This window comes from Schistocerca nitens, chromosome 5, assembly GCF_023898315.1.
Source record: "Schistocerca nitens isolate TAMUIC-IGC-003100 chromosome 5, iqSchNite1.1, whole genome shotgun sequence".
NCBI classification, from domain to species: domain Eukaryota; kingdom Metazoa; phylum Arthropoda; class Insecta; order Orthoptera; family Acrididae; genus Schistocerca; species Schistocerca nitens.
This window is the reverse complement of record NC_064618.1, coordinates 441,852,907-441,869,527: the sequence shown is the minus strand read 5'-3', so window position 1 is coordinate 441,869,527 and position 16,621 is coordinate 441,852,907. Positions and strand designations below refer to the sequence as shown.

The 16,621-nt window shown below is 47.2% G+C and overlaps 1 protein-coding gene across 1 annotated transcript in view; it reads left to right on the top strand.

Moving 5' to 3' along the window:
- The window catches only part of LOC126260514 (paired box protein Pax-1-like), a 358,843-nt gene extending 344,227 nt beyond the window's left edge, over positions 1-14,616 (top strand). The window contains exons 4-5 of the mRNA XM_049957847.1: positions 11,615-12,010; positions 14,305-14,616. Of these exons, the coding sequence (XP_049813804.1) occupies positions 11,615-12,010; positions 14,305-14,616 (708 nt within the window). The remainder of the gene's footprint in view (positions 1-11,614; positions 12,011-14,304) is intronic.
- Positions 14,617-16,621: the final 2,005 nt, after the last annotated feature.

Genomic DNA, 16,621 nt, shown 5'->3' with positions numbered 1-16,621 from the left:
TTGAACATTCAAACTACCACAGTAATTACTGCGCTAACGCCGCTTACACGCTAGGAAGAGAATCAGTCTCGGAACATTTTGGACGGGCGGTATGTGAGTGTAAACCTATTTACTTCAATGACAGATGTAGCGTTGTCGTCGAAAGGGTGCCCTTTCGTTTTCACGTTCTAACATTCAAACAACCCTCGCTACAGCAACATTCCACTAACTCAAACTAGACAAAGCACTTATTTGATAGTGTGAACATACGACACCCATGCTGAAAAGCTTGCATTGCGACTTTCAGATTCTTTATCCACTTCTGAACAGTTACGCAACAACTGCTGTTAATGAAAACAATTACGTATCTGACGCCAAGGAACCTTCCTTTGACTTGATGTAATATTAATATGTAACTTGAATATTATTGCTAGACAGAAACTAGTTGTGCGCGATGTAAAGCTGAGGCCGGCCGGGGTGGCCGAGCGGTTCTAGGCGTTACAGCCTGGAACCGTGCGACCGCTACGGTCGCAGGTTCGAATCCTGCCTCGGACATGGATGTGTGTGATGTCCTTAGGTTAGTTGGTTTAAGTAGTTCTAAGTTCTAGGGGACTGATGTCCTCAGAAGTTAAGTCCCATAGTGCTCAGAGCCATTTGAACCATTTGTAAAGCTGACCTGGAAAATATTTCATGCACCTTAAGATTGGTAGCGCAGCTTACCATCATCTGCCCTGGGGTGTCGATTATGTATGTTGGGTTGGCACTTAAAGTGCATGAAATATTTTCAGCACCAGTTTTTTTGTCGTCATATATATATATATATATATGCTCAGGGTGTTAGATTAGGAAATGTGACTCGAAAAGTAGCCGAGACGTTTTAATTTTTGGGTTGCGAAATGGTTAACGATGGATGAAGTATGGAGGATATGAAATGCAACGTGGCATGTTGCAAGCAAGTGTTTCTGAAAAGAGAATGTTGTTAACATCAAATATAAATCTAAGTGCTAGGAGGTGTTTTTTGAAGGTATTTTTATATAAGCTTTTTATACATGATGCCACAGAAGAATGCTGAAGAATTGGTGCATAGACCGAATAACTAATGTGGACGTACTCACTTGAACTGAGGGAAAAATTGTGGCACAACCTGACAAAAGAAGGGATCGGTTGATAGAACACAATCTGAGGCCTCAAGGAATCTTCAATTTGGTAATGAAAAGAATTATATGTGGTAAATATAACTGAGGGAAAGCCAGGCTTGACTACAGTAAGAGGGTTAAAATGGATGTATGTGACAGTAGTTAACACAGATGGGAACATCATTTTAAGAATGAAGTTGCACGGGAGAGAGTAGCGTGAAGAACGTCTTCGGACTGAAGACTGCAGCAACAACAACAACTCAACAGCTTCTGATGGTTCCATGATGTTCTTTGGGAACAAAATACTTGCTGCCATGCTGAGACAGTATGTACAGCAAATTTTGTGTTTCACGGAACTCACGCTAATGGGCCACTTCATAAGAATGTGGCAGCTAAACATACTGGCAAATTATATAATGTTGTTCGACCGGGACTCGAACACTCATCTTTCACCTCAAAAGCTGCGCTCTTGCCAGCTGAGCTATCCATGTATCCTCGTCCTATGACTCGGTGATAGCATCTCCCCAACTTCCCCCCCCCCCCCCAAACTTCCGACTATCTATAGTTCGATTTAAACTAGTTGGTGTTGGATAGCTAGCGAGCTGCACTACTTCCGCCACCAGACATCAATGGGAGCTATTCTAGCATCCTGTGTTGCTACTTTCACTGCACAAAGTATTCACTGTGTGTGAAGATCAGAGACGTGTTTTCTTTCACTCTGAGGCAGCGAAGAAGTCTGACTGAGTTCTGGATCCACAAGTTCGGTCATTGCCAAAGAAAGATATGTTTAGACCCAAGCATGTACAGAGATGCTACTATGGGACGAAGCATTAGGCAAGTGTCGTACCCAGTCACTGCACTGCTAGATCTAAGATACTGTTTAACATGAACTGCCGACATTCAAGGCGCACCGTACTTACAATCTGCCGAGGGGAATTACAAGCCCATTTCTGTGGACGCGGTGAAGCAACTGTCCACATGAACGAATGCACGATGTCGCTTAGTGAGGTGCAAAAGACGTTGTCATTAATCTTAAAAGCAAAGAAAGAAGATTTTATGCAGTGATTTTTCACGTTACTTGATTTACTGCTAAGATGGGCGTATATGGCTCACACTGTTTCATAGCAAACAGTGCGTACATCATTGCGTTGTGCCAGCTTTGAAAGCCGGTAGAGGGAGAGTCGTCGTGCGGGGCCCCTATCCTGATTGATCTTGGAGCCATCAACTAAACGAATATCAGACAGTGCCACTACTTTTTGCAGATGACACAAATGTTGTAATCAATCTGCTTAGAGAGCACTGTTAATTACTTTTTCAAAGGATTAATAAGTGGTTGTCTACAAATGGACTCTTCCTTAATTTCGGAAAAACATAGTATATTCACTTCTGTACAACAACTAGGATATCATCAACAGTAAATTAAGCATATGAATATGTCAATGGAGAAAATATACGGATATAAATATTGCTGAAAATTTGAAGCGAAAGAAACATGATATTTATCTGCTCAGACAACTAAGTTCAACAGCGTCTGCTTTTCGCGTAACTGCTGCACTTCGAAACAAACAAATTTTACATGTTTATACTCAATAGCGTCCTATGGTACAATTTTCTGGGGCAACTTATTGCTTGAAAAGAAAATACCGATTGCGCAAAAGTGAGCAGTGAGAATCATATTTGGCTTTTGCTCACATTCACCCTGGAGTTGCCTCTTCACGGAGACGCGCATTCTAATTGCATCTTCGTAATTTATGAATTCGTTTATGAAATTCGTCACGTATAATCAATCATGATATTAAAATTAAATAATCGTCTATAAAAAAAAAGAAGAAGTTACTCTGAAGAAATGAGTTTAGGCTACATTTAAAATTTAAACTCTGCTTTGTTATCTGTCAGACACTTTAATACGTTCATTTTTACTAAGTTTAAGCTACCGTTCTATTTATTAACCTCTAAATGTCATAGACACTCACGTATACGTAGCCTGTAAACTTACTCGTTCCGCATAATTTTGATAAAAGTCTGCTAAATGAACTTCTGGAGATGACATTAACTAGTAACTAATTTCGTAATCCCAAAACGAACAGAAGTTTTAATGACAGCATTTCAGAAAATAAAATGTTTTACACCGTGAGGCAACAATTTAGAAGTGGACCTTTTCTATACCATTAGAACGAAGGACATTGCCTCGTGACCCGAAGAAATTCTGTGAAGTTTGCTGAATTCGCCAGTATCTCGAGGAGTCTGTTCGGGTTTAAATGGGTGGTGCACACCGAGAACAATGTTGGAGTGTTTAATAGAAGGAACTAACATTCGGCAGGACGTGTGACAAATCGATATCTAGCCGTTCTCGCTCGAGGTCTTCGTGCTATCATACATCAGTTCAGACAAATCTGTATATTGGTCATTTAAAAAGGCCACTGCCGGTAACTTACCTCATTTTCGTACAACTGACCTCTGCGTCTAATGACCTCTATGTCAAGAGTGTGGTAACCTCTGACTTTATCTACGTTGTGTGTAGGTTTCCCAAGGAATTAATTTGGCAATTGCTACTCACTAGGTTTGAGGAAGAATGCTAATAAATTCCGCTTCCAGTGTATCATACCTTAGTGTGAAAGCCTTCCCCAAGTATTAAGTCTGTAGCGGAAGCAAAAACAGCTCTTACATGATATTCGTTACACGTCTGGTGTCTCTGGGACGGATAGCACTCAACACTTCGTGTATCTATGATGTGATACCAGTATTTGGTGAAGACACCTGTATTAAACTAGCTGCTTTTTTTTTGTTTTGCACGAAAGCAAGTATTTTGCTGATGGCTAACCAAGTAACCACGAATTTGATACGCAGGGAGCTCAATTGCTGTTGCTTGCTCTCACCTGTTTCAACTGTCTTGACTGGCACATGAGTGCTGATGACGCAGGTGGCGCACCTTGTAGTTATTTTCGAAGAAAATTCTCTGCCAACAGAGCCCGTTCCATGACTTGGGTCCTAAGAGAGCAACGATTCAGGAAGGAACTTTCTGTCTTCTGATCTCCAGAAGGTAGGAGGGATGCTAGAGTTTAACAGCATGTATATAATGAAGCTAGTGGAGACAGAGCACCAACTCAGTTGGAAAAGGATAAAGAAGGAAATTTGTTTGAGACCTTTGAAGAACTAGTCACATTATGGCATGGGGAATTCCCGTCTGGACTTCTCGATTTAGATTTTCCGTGATGTCTCCAATCGCATACAGTAAATGCCGGGCTGGTTCGTGTGGAAAGCGAACAGCCTAATTTCCTTTCCCTTTTTTCCCATTACGTTGATGCGTTCCGTCTCTAATAATCTCTTTCTTTTTTTCTTTCTTTTTTCCTTAAATAAGGTGTCATTGACTAAGGAGACTGGAACAAATACAGTCGACACTCCATAGTTCGAAGTTCAAGGGACTTAACAAAAAGGTCTAATAACATTGAGTTCGATATAACGGAAGTTTGACTGATCAGCCTGGAATCGCGAAGTAGTCGAAATGAGAATACGATTATAAGTTAAAAATAGTGTTTAGTTTCAAAAACATACATACCTCAACGTGAAGCAACCAGTGACAACTAAAACTCATAATAAGAGAGAATTGATCCTTTACCTTAGTTACTTTTATTTATTTTAACATTTTAAACGAAAGAATACATTTAAAAAATTTCAGTTTCACGCATTTTTCCAAGCTGAACAGTGTCACCAACGCAAGCATTTTCTCCGCGTTGCGAAGCTGTGTCTCACTAATTTATAGTGTGCCTTGCCTCGCTGGCTGCTAAGCGTTCAATGCCCAGACAAACAGCGAGTAACACACGTATATATATATATATTTCATGAAGCCTTCATGAGGCGGGAACTCATCTCGCCGGGTTCGCTTTCTGCCTCCTCATGACATATTTTTAGCAATCTTATCTTTCTGCTTCAGAATTGTCAGCAGCTTGGATGACGGAATCCAGATACTTTGAGGTACATGCATTTGTTCGCTTCTCTTCCAAGGCCTTCTGCGAATGTCAAACGTACTTCTCCGACAATGGAAGAGTTTGTGACCTCGAACGCACAGAACCGCACGAAAATGAATCGGTCACCTAGAAAACTGTGGTGCGAGCCGTTCGCATGGAAAACTCAACGTCTTAACACGAGAGACATTTGAACGATAGTCTATTCAAGGGGCACGAGAGAAACTTTGTTAAAGCGAAGAAACAAAATTTCTTTAGACTAGCACCAAAACACACACATTTCAATGTCATGACTTGGTGCTATATTTCCGTCTGCTTAAAATAATTGCGTCTGTAACAACAAACATATTCTACTGACTTGATAGTGTTGCATAGCTATTCAGTCTTCAAACTGTAGGTGTGGAATCCCAATGAAGTGGAAAAACCAAAGTGGGACGAAAGGATATGCGTATCTGACTAACACCACTGTTACAATTTGATCGATGAAAGGCAGACTGTGACACTGACATACAAATATCATCATTTAAAAATTTAATTAATGTGCCTCGATGTAGACTGCTTGAATGCAGAAGCGATGTTGATTGTATAAATGAGGCTTTAGTCAGATATGCACACTCTTCCGTTGAACTTAGCTTTGCCAAGTTCACTGAAACACTGCACCTGCACTATGATGGCTGCATAGCTATGCAACACTATCAGCTTAGAAGAACAATTTAGTTGTTCAGATGGGTATTTGTTTTAAGCAGATGGTAGCACATCTGGAAGTCGTAACATCGAAATATATGTCCTTTTAGTCCTACTGTATCGAGACTTTGTTTCTTCGCATTACCGAAGTTCCTCTCTTGGACCTTTAATAAGTGGTAATTGAAATACGCTCGTGTCCAAAATTAAAGAAACAAACGGATACTTTGCAAGGTTGCGTTTATTTTGCCGCAAAACAGTATGAACAGGTGATAGTAAAGTAGAAACAATGCAAAGAGTACACAACGTTATCAACTACAACTTGAGTAACGGTAGACAAAAATGTTCTTCTTTTTTTTTTTCAACTTTACCGATTTGCTCACACATTCTGACAATTGCTTAATGTGCTCAGTATGGGGTATGACCACCTCTGGGACCAGTGCAGGCCTGACAGCCGGCCGGAGTTCTAGGCGCTACAGTCTGGAACCGCGCGACCGCTATGGTCGCAGGTTCGAATCCTGCCTCGGGCATGGACGTGTGTGATGTCCTTAGGTTAGTGAAGTTTAAGTAGTTCTGAGTTCTAGGGGACTGATGACCTCCGAAGTTAAGTGCCATAGTGCTCAGAGCCATTTGAACCATTTTGGACCAGGCCTAACAATGACGGACATGTTGTGAATGATGACATCAATCTCATGTTGAGGCAATAAAGCCCATTTTTCTTGCAGAGCTGCTCTTGGAGAGTGGTTGGTGGATGCTGACGTGATGCAACCCGTCTCCTTGCTGCGTCCCAGTCATTCTGCATGGGATTCGAATCGGGAGAGCTAGCAGGCCACGCCATGAGTGCAATATCTTCCATTTCCAAAAAAGCGTCAACCACCCATGGTCTATGAGGTCGGGCGTTATCGTCCATCAATACGAGTCTGCGCCCGCAGCACCTCGCAGCAACCGCTCATGAGATCCAGAGATCTCCTCACGGTATCTGACAGCAGCTAAATCTTGCTGATTCCCCCGTACAATTTCATGAAGAGGTATTCCAGTGGTAAACATAATCCCTGCTCACATCATTAAGGATCCTCCTCGGTATCGGTCTCTTTCCACAACGTTTGCGTCCCGAAATCGTGTTCCACGTTCCCTCCAGATGGGAATCCGTCGAGAATCACTCTCCAGGCCAAATCAGGACTCATCTGCGAAAAGAACACTGCCCCACGTTCGACCGTCCAGGCAGCATATTGACGGCTCCACTCTAGACGTTCCCTTCTGGAAGACACGCCAGAGGTAAACAGACAGCAGATCTCCAACAATAAAGTGCACTCTGCTGAATACCTTCTGTACACCGTTTCCCTCGATACAATTCGTCCAGGGGATGCACTGAGGCCAGACACCAGTTGCAGTGCAGTAGTAAGGCGGTACCGTCGTGTACTTACAGTCAAATAACGGTCCACTCTTTCTGATGTCACACATGGTCGACCCTGTCCTGGTCTTCGGGATACAGTTTCAGTCTGTATAAACTGTCGCCTCATCCAAGAATTAACAAAACGATTCACAATAAGCCATCAGGCCAATAAGTTTGCGACTCTCCTGCTTCCATTCTTCATGTGACTCTCTTCAGCAGAGAGTCTGTAGGTGACTTCTCTGTGGCATACTGCACCGTATGTGAGCGTGTACATAGTGATTGTGGAGGGAGGCAACACTATCCCGCTTGATAGCTACCCTGACGTCATCGCTGGCGTGGTTGTCCGTTGATCGGAATACCATCTTCCGTGCTGAACAAGATCGTAAAGACATCTGTTGACGTTTTGTAGGATTATATCGTGAATTAGATATAGGATGGGGAAATAACAGTCTATTACTTTAATTTTAGACACCAGTGTATGCCTCTTGCTAAGACGCGCGCTCGTATTGGAATTACCGAGTGTCAGATGGGACTTCCAATTACAGAGTGTTTGAGGGGCGGTCTGTCATGGCAATCGCTTCGGCTTTCCGAATGTACTAAAACATATTGGATTCCTTCGACTATCAAGATTTTTTATTTTATTTTTACTTTTTCCCCCAAAAGAAATTCAATCTGTGGGTGTTTATCGATGTTCGAATTTTTTGTCTCATGCTGGCTTTGGACTAGTAGGGCCCGCCATCTAACGAGTTATGTGCCGGCCGCAGTGCTCCACTGCGTCCACTTAACCGGCCCCCACCACGCAGCTCTCACGCTGCGCAGCTGTGGCCGAGGGATCCGTTGTCCTCTTTCTTTGTGGAAAGACCAGCTATATTACACATCATATTGGAAATTATAAAATAAAGAACTGTTGAAGAAGAGCAATGAAAGAGCGTTGGACAGATTGTATAGTAGAGGTCCCTTCACCAGTGCTGCCAAGGGAGTCCGACACCCCTGTGCAGTGCCTCCTAAGCCGGCCGGTGTGGCCGTGCGGTTCTAGGCGCGTCAGTCTGGAACCGCGTGACCACTACGGTCGCAGGTTCGAATCCTGCCTCGGGCATGGATGTGTGTGATGTCCTTAGGTTAGTTAGGTTTAAGTAGTTCTAAGTTCTAGGGGACTGATGACCTAAGATGTTAAGTCCCATAGTGCTCAGAGCCATTTGAACCAGTGCCTCCTAAGGTTATTTACTATGATATGTTGGTATGACAATCTACTTCAGGCTAGGTTAATGTTTTACACATATAATGTGGTGCTTGGCACAATAACCAGTCACGATTACATGGATACATATGACTCTGTGGCTCATCTATGTTTAATGTTCCTGTATTTGGGTATCTACATGTTGTTCTTCATGTCTTATGTCCTCTGTGTCGGTGTTGGAGGAGTCTGTAGTACAAGAGTCCTCATCCGAACTAACTCAGTCGCCTCTTTGACGTCTGGTACAATGCCTGTAAGATCTCATGTGTTTATAGATGGTGTGTTCTGCCTGGGAGATGAGGTCTGTTAGTTCATTTAGGTAGCCCCATTTGTGTGAGTTGTAGTGTTTCCGTTGTGATTCCTGCTATGTTTCGCCATACGTGTGAGTACCGCTCACATTACATCACCATGCATTCAGAGGAACAACGTTCACCGCATTGGCAGTTGCCGTCCACAGAACGTGAAAAGCGCTGTATTCGCGCTGGATATGGATCATGCCCAGACAAGCACGGCCAAGGTTGGCATGATACATCCCTCGATGTTCAGGACTTTTGACACTTTGATCCATATCCCATTGGCAAACATCCCAATGACAAGTGTTTGGTTGGCGTTTGTGTTCGATATCTTCCCCTGTTGTTTCCCTGAGCTTAAGGCAGTAGCATACGGCATACTCGTTATGTGAATAAGGAAGAGACCCAACACCACACATAGCACCTCTGTTGAGGTAGTGCGAAAGGCCCTGACAGCCAGAGGGGTAGTCTCCTTTGTCCAAGCCTCGCTGCTGTTCTGTTAGAGCAAGCCTATGAGCCCATACACTTGCTGTGAAGCTCACCACCGATTCGCAGAGAGCGCAGTGTTATGCCCTGATGCATGTGCTTGGCAGTCTGTACTGTGTAGCGCTTATGCGTGCGTGTTTGTAGAATATTTTCTCTACTTTACCAGTAGCTATGCATTCGTGATGGCTGAAACTGTGTTTTTCTTCGATGCGGGCTCTCAGGTACCGTGTGGCTCTTTCTCTTTAACTGTTCATATTACGTATTTTGATCGATGGATGTCACTGAATATGATTTTCAGCAACATACAATATGTGATCAAAAGTATCCGGACACCTGGTTGAAAATTACTTTCAAGTTCGTGGCACCCTCCATCGGTAATGCTGGAATTCAGTATGGTGTTGGGCCACCCTTAGCCTTGATGACAGCTTCCACTCTAGCAGGCATACATCCACTCAGGTGCTGGAAGGTTTCTTGGGGAATGGCGGCCCATTCTTCACGCAGTGCTCAACTGAGGAGAGGTATCGATGTCGGTCGGTGAGACCTGGCACGAAATCGGCGTTCCAATACATCCCAAAGGTGTTCTATAGGATTCACCTCAGGACTCTGTGCAGGCGAGTCTATTACAGGGATTTTATTGTCGTACAACCGCTCCGCCACAGGCCGTGCATTATGAACAGGTGCTCGATCGTGTCAAAGATGCAGTCGCCATCCCCAAATTGCTCTTCAACAGTGGGAAGCAAGAAAGTGCTTAAAAATCGGTGTAGGTCTGTGCTGTGATAGTGTCACGCAAAACTTTACTGTTGGCGCCACACACGCTGGCAGATGACTTTCACCGGGCATTCGCCATACCCACACCCTGCCATCGGATCGCCACATTGTGTACCGTGATTCGTCACTCCTCACAACGTTATTCCATTGTTCAGTCGTCCAATGTTTACGCCCCTTATACCAAGCGAGGCGTCATTTGGCATTTACCGGCGTGGTGTGTGGCTTATGAGCAGCCGCTCGACCATGAAATCCAAGTTTTCTCACCTCCCGCCTAACTGCCATAGTACTTGCAGTGGATCCTGATGCAGTTTGGAATTACTGTGTGATGGTCTGGATAGATGGCTGCCTATTACACATTACGACCCTCTTCAACTGTCGGCGGTCTCTGTCAGTCAACAGACTTTCATGTGCTTTACGTGTCCCTTCACGTTTCCACTTCACTATCGCATAGAAGACAGTGGACCTAGGGATGTTTAGCAGTGTGGAAGTCTCGTGTACAGACGTATGACACATGTGACACCCAATCACCTGACCACGTTCGCAGTCCGTGAGTTCCGCAGAGCGCCCCATTCTGCTCTTCAAAAAATGGCTCTGAGCACTATGCGACTTAACTTCTGAGGTCATCAGTCGCCTAGAACTTAGAACTAATTAAACCTAACTAACCTAAGGACATCACACACATCCATGCCCGAGGCAGGATTCGAACCTGCGACCGTAGCGGTCACGCGGTTCCAGACTGAAGCGCCTTTAACCGCACGGCCACACCGGCCGGCCCATTCTGCTCTCTCACGATGTCTAACCACTACTGAGGTCGCTGATATGGAGTACCTGGCACTAGGTGGTAGCAGAATGCACCTATTATGAAAAAAGTATGTTTCTGGGGGTGTCCAGATACTTTTGATCACGTAGTGTACATACTCTCATATGTGCTGCAATTGTTTGTGTCGCACCAATGTTGAATAGTATTGAGGATACCACTGGCTTGAATCTCCACTGATGACTGGTTGTCCGGACGAAACCACTAGTAACAGGTCGTCGGCGCTCGCGACAACCCTGTGAATGTGTGAGTCCTAACAGCCGGCACGGTAGCTCAGCGTGTTCGGTCAGAGCGCTGCGTGCTCTCTGTAATAAAAAAACTGAGTCAAGGAACCAACGATCAATTTGAACGGATATCTTGTGACGTCCACCCCGACCAAACACAACGAACTATATCGAACAAAATGAGTAAATAAATAAATAAAAGCGCTAACGCGCTGCTTCCTGGACTCGGGTGGGCGCGCCAGCCCCGGACCGAATCCGCCCGCCGGCTTAACGACGGAGGCCGGTATGCCCGCCAGCCTGGATGTGGTTTTTATGCGGTTTTCCACATCCCAGTAGGTGAATACCGGGCTGGTACCCACGTTCCGCCTCAGTTACTAGGCTCGCAGACATCTGACACATTCGCACTATTCCATGGATTATACTGGACACAGACAGTTGGGGTACACTAATTCCATACTGGGGGGTACGGGGTGGTGGCTGGAAGGGCATCCGCCCACCCCTTCACTTAACCTTGCCAAATCCGATTAACCTTGCCGACCCTGTGTCGTTGCGGGAAAAGGCGCAAGCAAAAGAAAGAGAGAAAGAAATTGCTGTTTTGTTATATAACAGAAACTCAAGTGTACGTGGTTTGCTTTGCACCGCAGGTGGTGGCGTACATCAAGGAGCTGAAGCAAAAGGACCCGGGCATCTTCGCGTGGGAGATCCGCGACCGGCTGCTGTCGGACGGCGTGTGCGACAAGTACAACGTGCCGTCGGTGAGCAGCATCAGCCGCATCCTGCGCAACAAGATCGGCGCGCTCGTGCACCACCCGCACCACCACTCGCCGGCGTCCGCGGCGGCGGCGGCGGCGGCCGGCACGGCTGCGGGGGCGGCGGTGGTGGCGGCGGCGGCGGCGGCGGCGCACCACCCGCACCTGTACGGCTCCATCTACCCGGCGGCCGCCTACCCCTACCAGCCGGCCGGCCCGGGGCCCGCGGGCAAGGTGGCCAGCGCACCCGGGGCCTCCCCGCCGTCCGTGGCGGCGACGGCGGGCGGCGCGGTGGGGGGTGGCGCGGCGCCGCCCCCGGCGTGGCCCGTGTCCGTGTCGTCGCACTCGGTGTCAGACATCCTGGCGCACCACCACGCGGCCGCCGCCGCCGCAGCGGCAGCCGCGGCAGCCGCCTTCCGTGCGCCGCCGCCCCCGCAGCACCCGGCGACGGCCGCCCCCGCGCCCGTGGCGGCGCCCGGGCCGGCGGACAACTACAGCAGCTACTACATGTACCTGCAGGGCTGCGGCTCGCACCACGGGCTGGCGGCGGCGGCGGCCGCGGCGGGGCAGGCCACGTCGCTCTAGCCGCGGCTGCCGCTGCGGCCGCTGCAGCCCTCCGCGCACCGGCTGCTCCGCCTCTGCCTCTCACCGCCCGTCCCGGGGTCGGCGCTGCTACTGCCGTTTCACCTAACAAACTGCGATTGCCGAGAATGCTTTCCAGAACATTACGAAATCGACGCGTCTGGACTAAAGTGATACAGAAGCTATTCGCTGACACCAGTGACTTGAAACTCGTTTCGGCACAGTGGCGACTCGTAATTTGGGGAAGTCTGTGAAACTGTTACCAATGCGGTCAAATTCTTACCTTCAGCAGAATCCCAGCGATTATTTTCGACTCCTTCAGTTATGTCTCAAGATTCGTGTTTTTGCGAAAATCGCCAAAATACACTGAAAAAAAATCTTGAAAATAATGAACTTTATCAAGCAAACGCCTTTAGCAATACATTTTGTACCCTTGTTTCATCTAAAACTATAATACTTTAAACTGTCGCTAAATAATGACAGTTACGTTACCGCATTCTAGTGCAGTCTGGCAAAACATTTACAAACTTGCCGTTCCATAACTTTACTGGAAAGAATTGTTATGCTCTTGAACACCGTCATAACGTTAATACTTAACAAAGCACTAACATCGTAAAAGGCAGATAGAGTGACTGGGATTCGAAACTGCAGGTTAGGACAGCATTGATTCTCCTTATTGTGAGGGGCGAAATGTGCAAATCGTGTCCCAGATGCTGCGACCCTTGAGACTTAACTTACTGACACTTCTAAAACCCAACAACAGCTGTACTCCGTAGCAAGCAAGCTAGGAGGAGTTAACCGAAATTTGAAGGCGCAACGTTAACAGTACCTTATACCTATAATTTATTAAACTTTCCCGGCGATTCGTTGTCATCTCGTAGAATCGGGTGCACTGGCGGTGGCTCGCGCCTTCTCTAGACCATATTTCGATGTCGTAACTCGACATCCTCATGAGGTGTTTCAAATGTTCAAATGTGTGTGAAATCTTATGGGGCTTAACTGCTAAGGTCATCTGTCCCTAAGCTTACACACTACTTAACCTAAATTATCCTAAGGACAAACACACACACTCATGCCCGAGGGAGGACTCGAACCTCCGCCGGGACCAGCTGTAGAGTGCATGACAGCAGCGCCTTAGACCGCTAGGCTAATCCCGCGCGACTGAGGTGTTCCGGCTTTGCTGACCGGCTCCCATATTTGAAGACGCCATGCTAAGACATCGAAATATCTTGTTGGGAAGAGGCGGACCTCAGGCTGTACCTGTTTAAGGAACATCACTCGATATCAACAGCTCTAATAACACTGACAGTTATTATTTAGGCGCTACCGTCTGGAACCGCGCGACTGCTACTGTCGCAGGTTCCAATCCTGCCTCGGGCATGAATGTGTGTGATGTCCTTAGGTTAGTTAGGTTTAAGTAGTTCTAAGTTCTAGGGGACTGATAACCTCAGAAGTTAAGTCCCAAAGCGCTCAGAGCCATTTGAACCATTTTTTTTCTTATTATTTAAAACCCTGTGGAATATATCTGAAATGCTTCCTGATAATTCAGTTCCGCAATTCCTTACTGGAATGATATATTTTAGTATATATTTTCATGCCAATGCGCTCCAGAACCTTAATCTACGAGTCGCCACTGTGTCTACATATCGGAACACTTTGCGAGTTCAAAGTGCACGGAGCACACGCAAATCGTCAGTCGAATCTTTCGGGAGGTACACATGACATTGTCAGTTTAGTTCGAAGTGCACTTCTTTTTAATTGTTAAACATTCGTGATGGAAAACTGGGCACTAGGCGATGAGTGAATGTAGTTCGGTACTGTCGTCAGTGTGATGTTCAAAAGTGCTTTCTGCCGCTTCCCGACGTGAAACGTCTAGAATACCGTCGTACTTGTTCCGGGTGCTCAATAGCAACAGTCAAGATTACGACGAGAACTGAAGAGCAACCGATGAGGAGACGACGCCGCAGCATCGGGACGCTCTGCTCGTCGCCATGTTCCCGCAGCTGGCGTGCCTCCAAGGAAAGAGGCGGCGTCGGGACGCCGCACAGACGCCGCTCTGTGTGCGCCACAGCGCGCCGTTGTGCCGCGCGTCACGTCTGCGTGGCCAGACGATATACAGCCGGCCGGCCAGGTACGCCGTCCGTGCCAACTACGCGAGACGAGTGGTCGTCGCTGCGCGCGCCTTCGCGGCCTACGGAACGCACATCTTTCACCGCCGCTCAGGAGTCGCCACTGCGTTCGAGTGCTTCCACTCTGTCAAAGACAGCTACAAACCGATAACCGTCGGACATTGTTTATCTGTGCCGCAATGTTAACTGTGCCGAGCCCTCACCGATCGTTTCTTTCTTACTTTCCTCCTTGCAGTGTGATTGTTCTCCGAATTACGAAAACATTTATGAGACGTTGAGTTGCAAAGTGCATCACACCAGTGTGACAGAGCGACGGAGAGTAATTGACATTTTTGTTCGAACGTAATGGTTAACAGACAAAAAAGCTGTGCAGCTCATCATGAAATCGTCTGCACAGCCGCTGTGTGGGAGACTGTCACTGTACAGAGCACAGTTGTTGCCGTTGTGTTAATCACTATGTTGTCTCATTTGTAAATATTCTCTCTGTAACATACATATACATATATTTTTTGTTTCCGAGTCATTGCGTGTACAGTAAATTGTCCTTGGTACTGTGCTAAGTTCCTCTTCCTTCTTTTTTCTTTTTTTTAAGAAAAGAAATGAAAGCCAGTTTGAAATAAAAGACTAGCTCCTTACAGAGTGGTGGTGTTGTCTTATTCTTTGTGTCCCTTGTCGTCCCCACATGAGAGCTCTGCTAGAACAGGGGGCCATTCATCGCGGCAGCTATTGTCCTTGACCCGGTGAGTAGCCTTTGATCCTGAGGCGCGCACCAGCGTGCTGAAGCGAAGCGATACGTTCCGCCGAGCGCTGTCGTTTCGCCCACTAAGACGATCATAATCAATTTTCCGATTACCAACAAATGTCTAGAGCCAAAAGAAATTCTTGCTTTCATTTAAATAGCACCTACTGATGCTCTCACAAGACGATTCACTGTCGAGAACACGCTTTAGAGCAATGTTACTGCGAGGGCTGTTCGGAAAGTATGGTCTGATAGGTCCAGAAATGGAAACCACAGTGAAAATCAAAAATGTTTTATTTGCAGTAGTTTGCTACACCTTCCAACTACTTCTCTATGTAGTCGTCGCTCCCACTTAGACTTTTGTCGTAGTATTGTATCAACTTTCTAGTACCCTCTTCATAGATGGCAGCCGCCTGTGCTTTCTGACATTCTCTACTCTGGTCTGCAGTTCGCTGTCTGTGCCAAAATGTTGTCCTCATAGGCATGTGAGCAGAGATGAACATCTGAGGGAGCCAAGTCCCGAAAAACAACCTGACGAAAGCGCAGCAAGGGCGCTCGCATTGCTCTTGCAGTGTTCGGCCAAGAATTGGCATGAAGAAGGAATATACACTCCTGGAAATGGAAAAAAGAACACATTGACACCGGTGTGTCAGACCCACCATACTTGCTCCGGACACTACGAGAGGGCTGTACAAGCAATGATCACACGCACGGCACAGCCGACACACCAGGACCCGCGGTGTTGGCCGTCGAATGGCGCTAGCTGCGCAGCATTTGTGCACCGCCGCCGTCAGTGTCAGCCAGTTTGCCGTGGCATACGGTGCTCCATCGCAGTCTTTAACACTGGTAGCATGCCGCGACAGCGTGGACGTGAACCGTATGTGCAGTTGACGGACTTTGAGCGTTGGCGTATAGTGGGCATGCGGGAGGCCGGGTGGACGTACCGCCGAATTGCTCAACACGTGGGGCGTGAGGTCTCCACAATACATCGATGTTGTCGCCAGTGGTCGGCGGAAGGTGCACGTGCCCGTCGACCTGGGACCGGACCGCAGCGACGCACGGATGCACGCCAAGACCGTAGGATCCTACGCAGTGCCGTAGGGGACCGCACCGCCACTTCCCAGCAAATTAGGGACACTGTTGCTCCTGGGGTATCGGCGAGGACCATTCGCAACCGTCTCCATGAAGCTGGGCTACGGTCCCGCACACCGTTACGCCGTCTTCCGCTCACGCCCCAACATCGTGCAGCCCGCCTCCAGTGGTGTCGCGACAGGCGTGAATGGAGGGACGAATGGAGATGTGTCGTCTTCAGCGATGAGAGTCGCTTCTGCCTTGGTGCCAATGATGGTCGTATGCGTGTTTGGCGCCGTGCAGGTGAGCGCCACAATCAGGACTGCATACGACCAAGGCACACGGGGCCAACACCCGGCATCATGGTGTGGGGAGCGATCT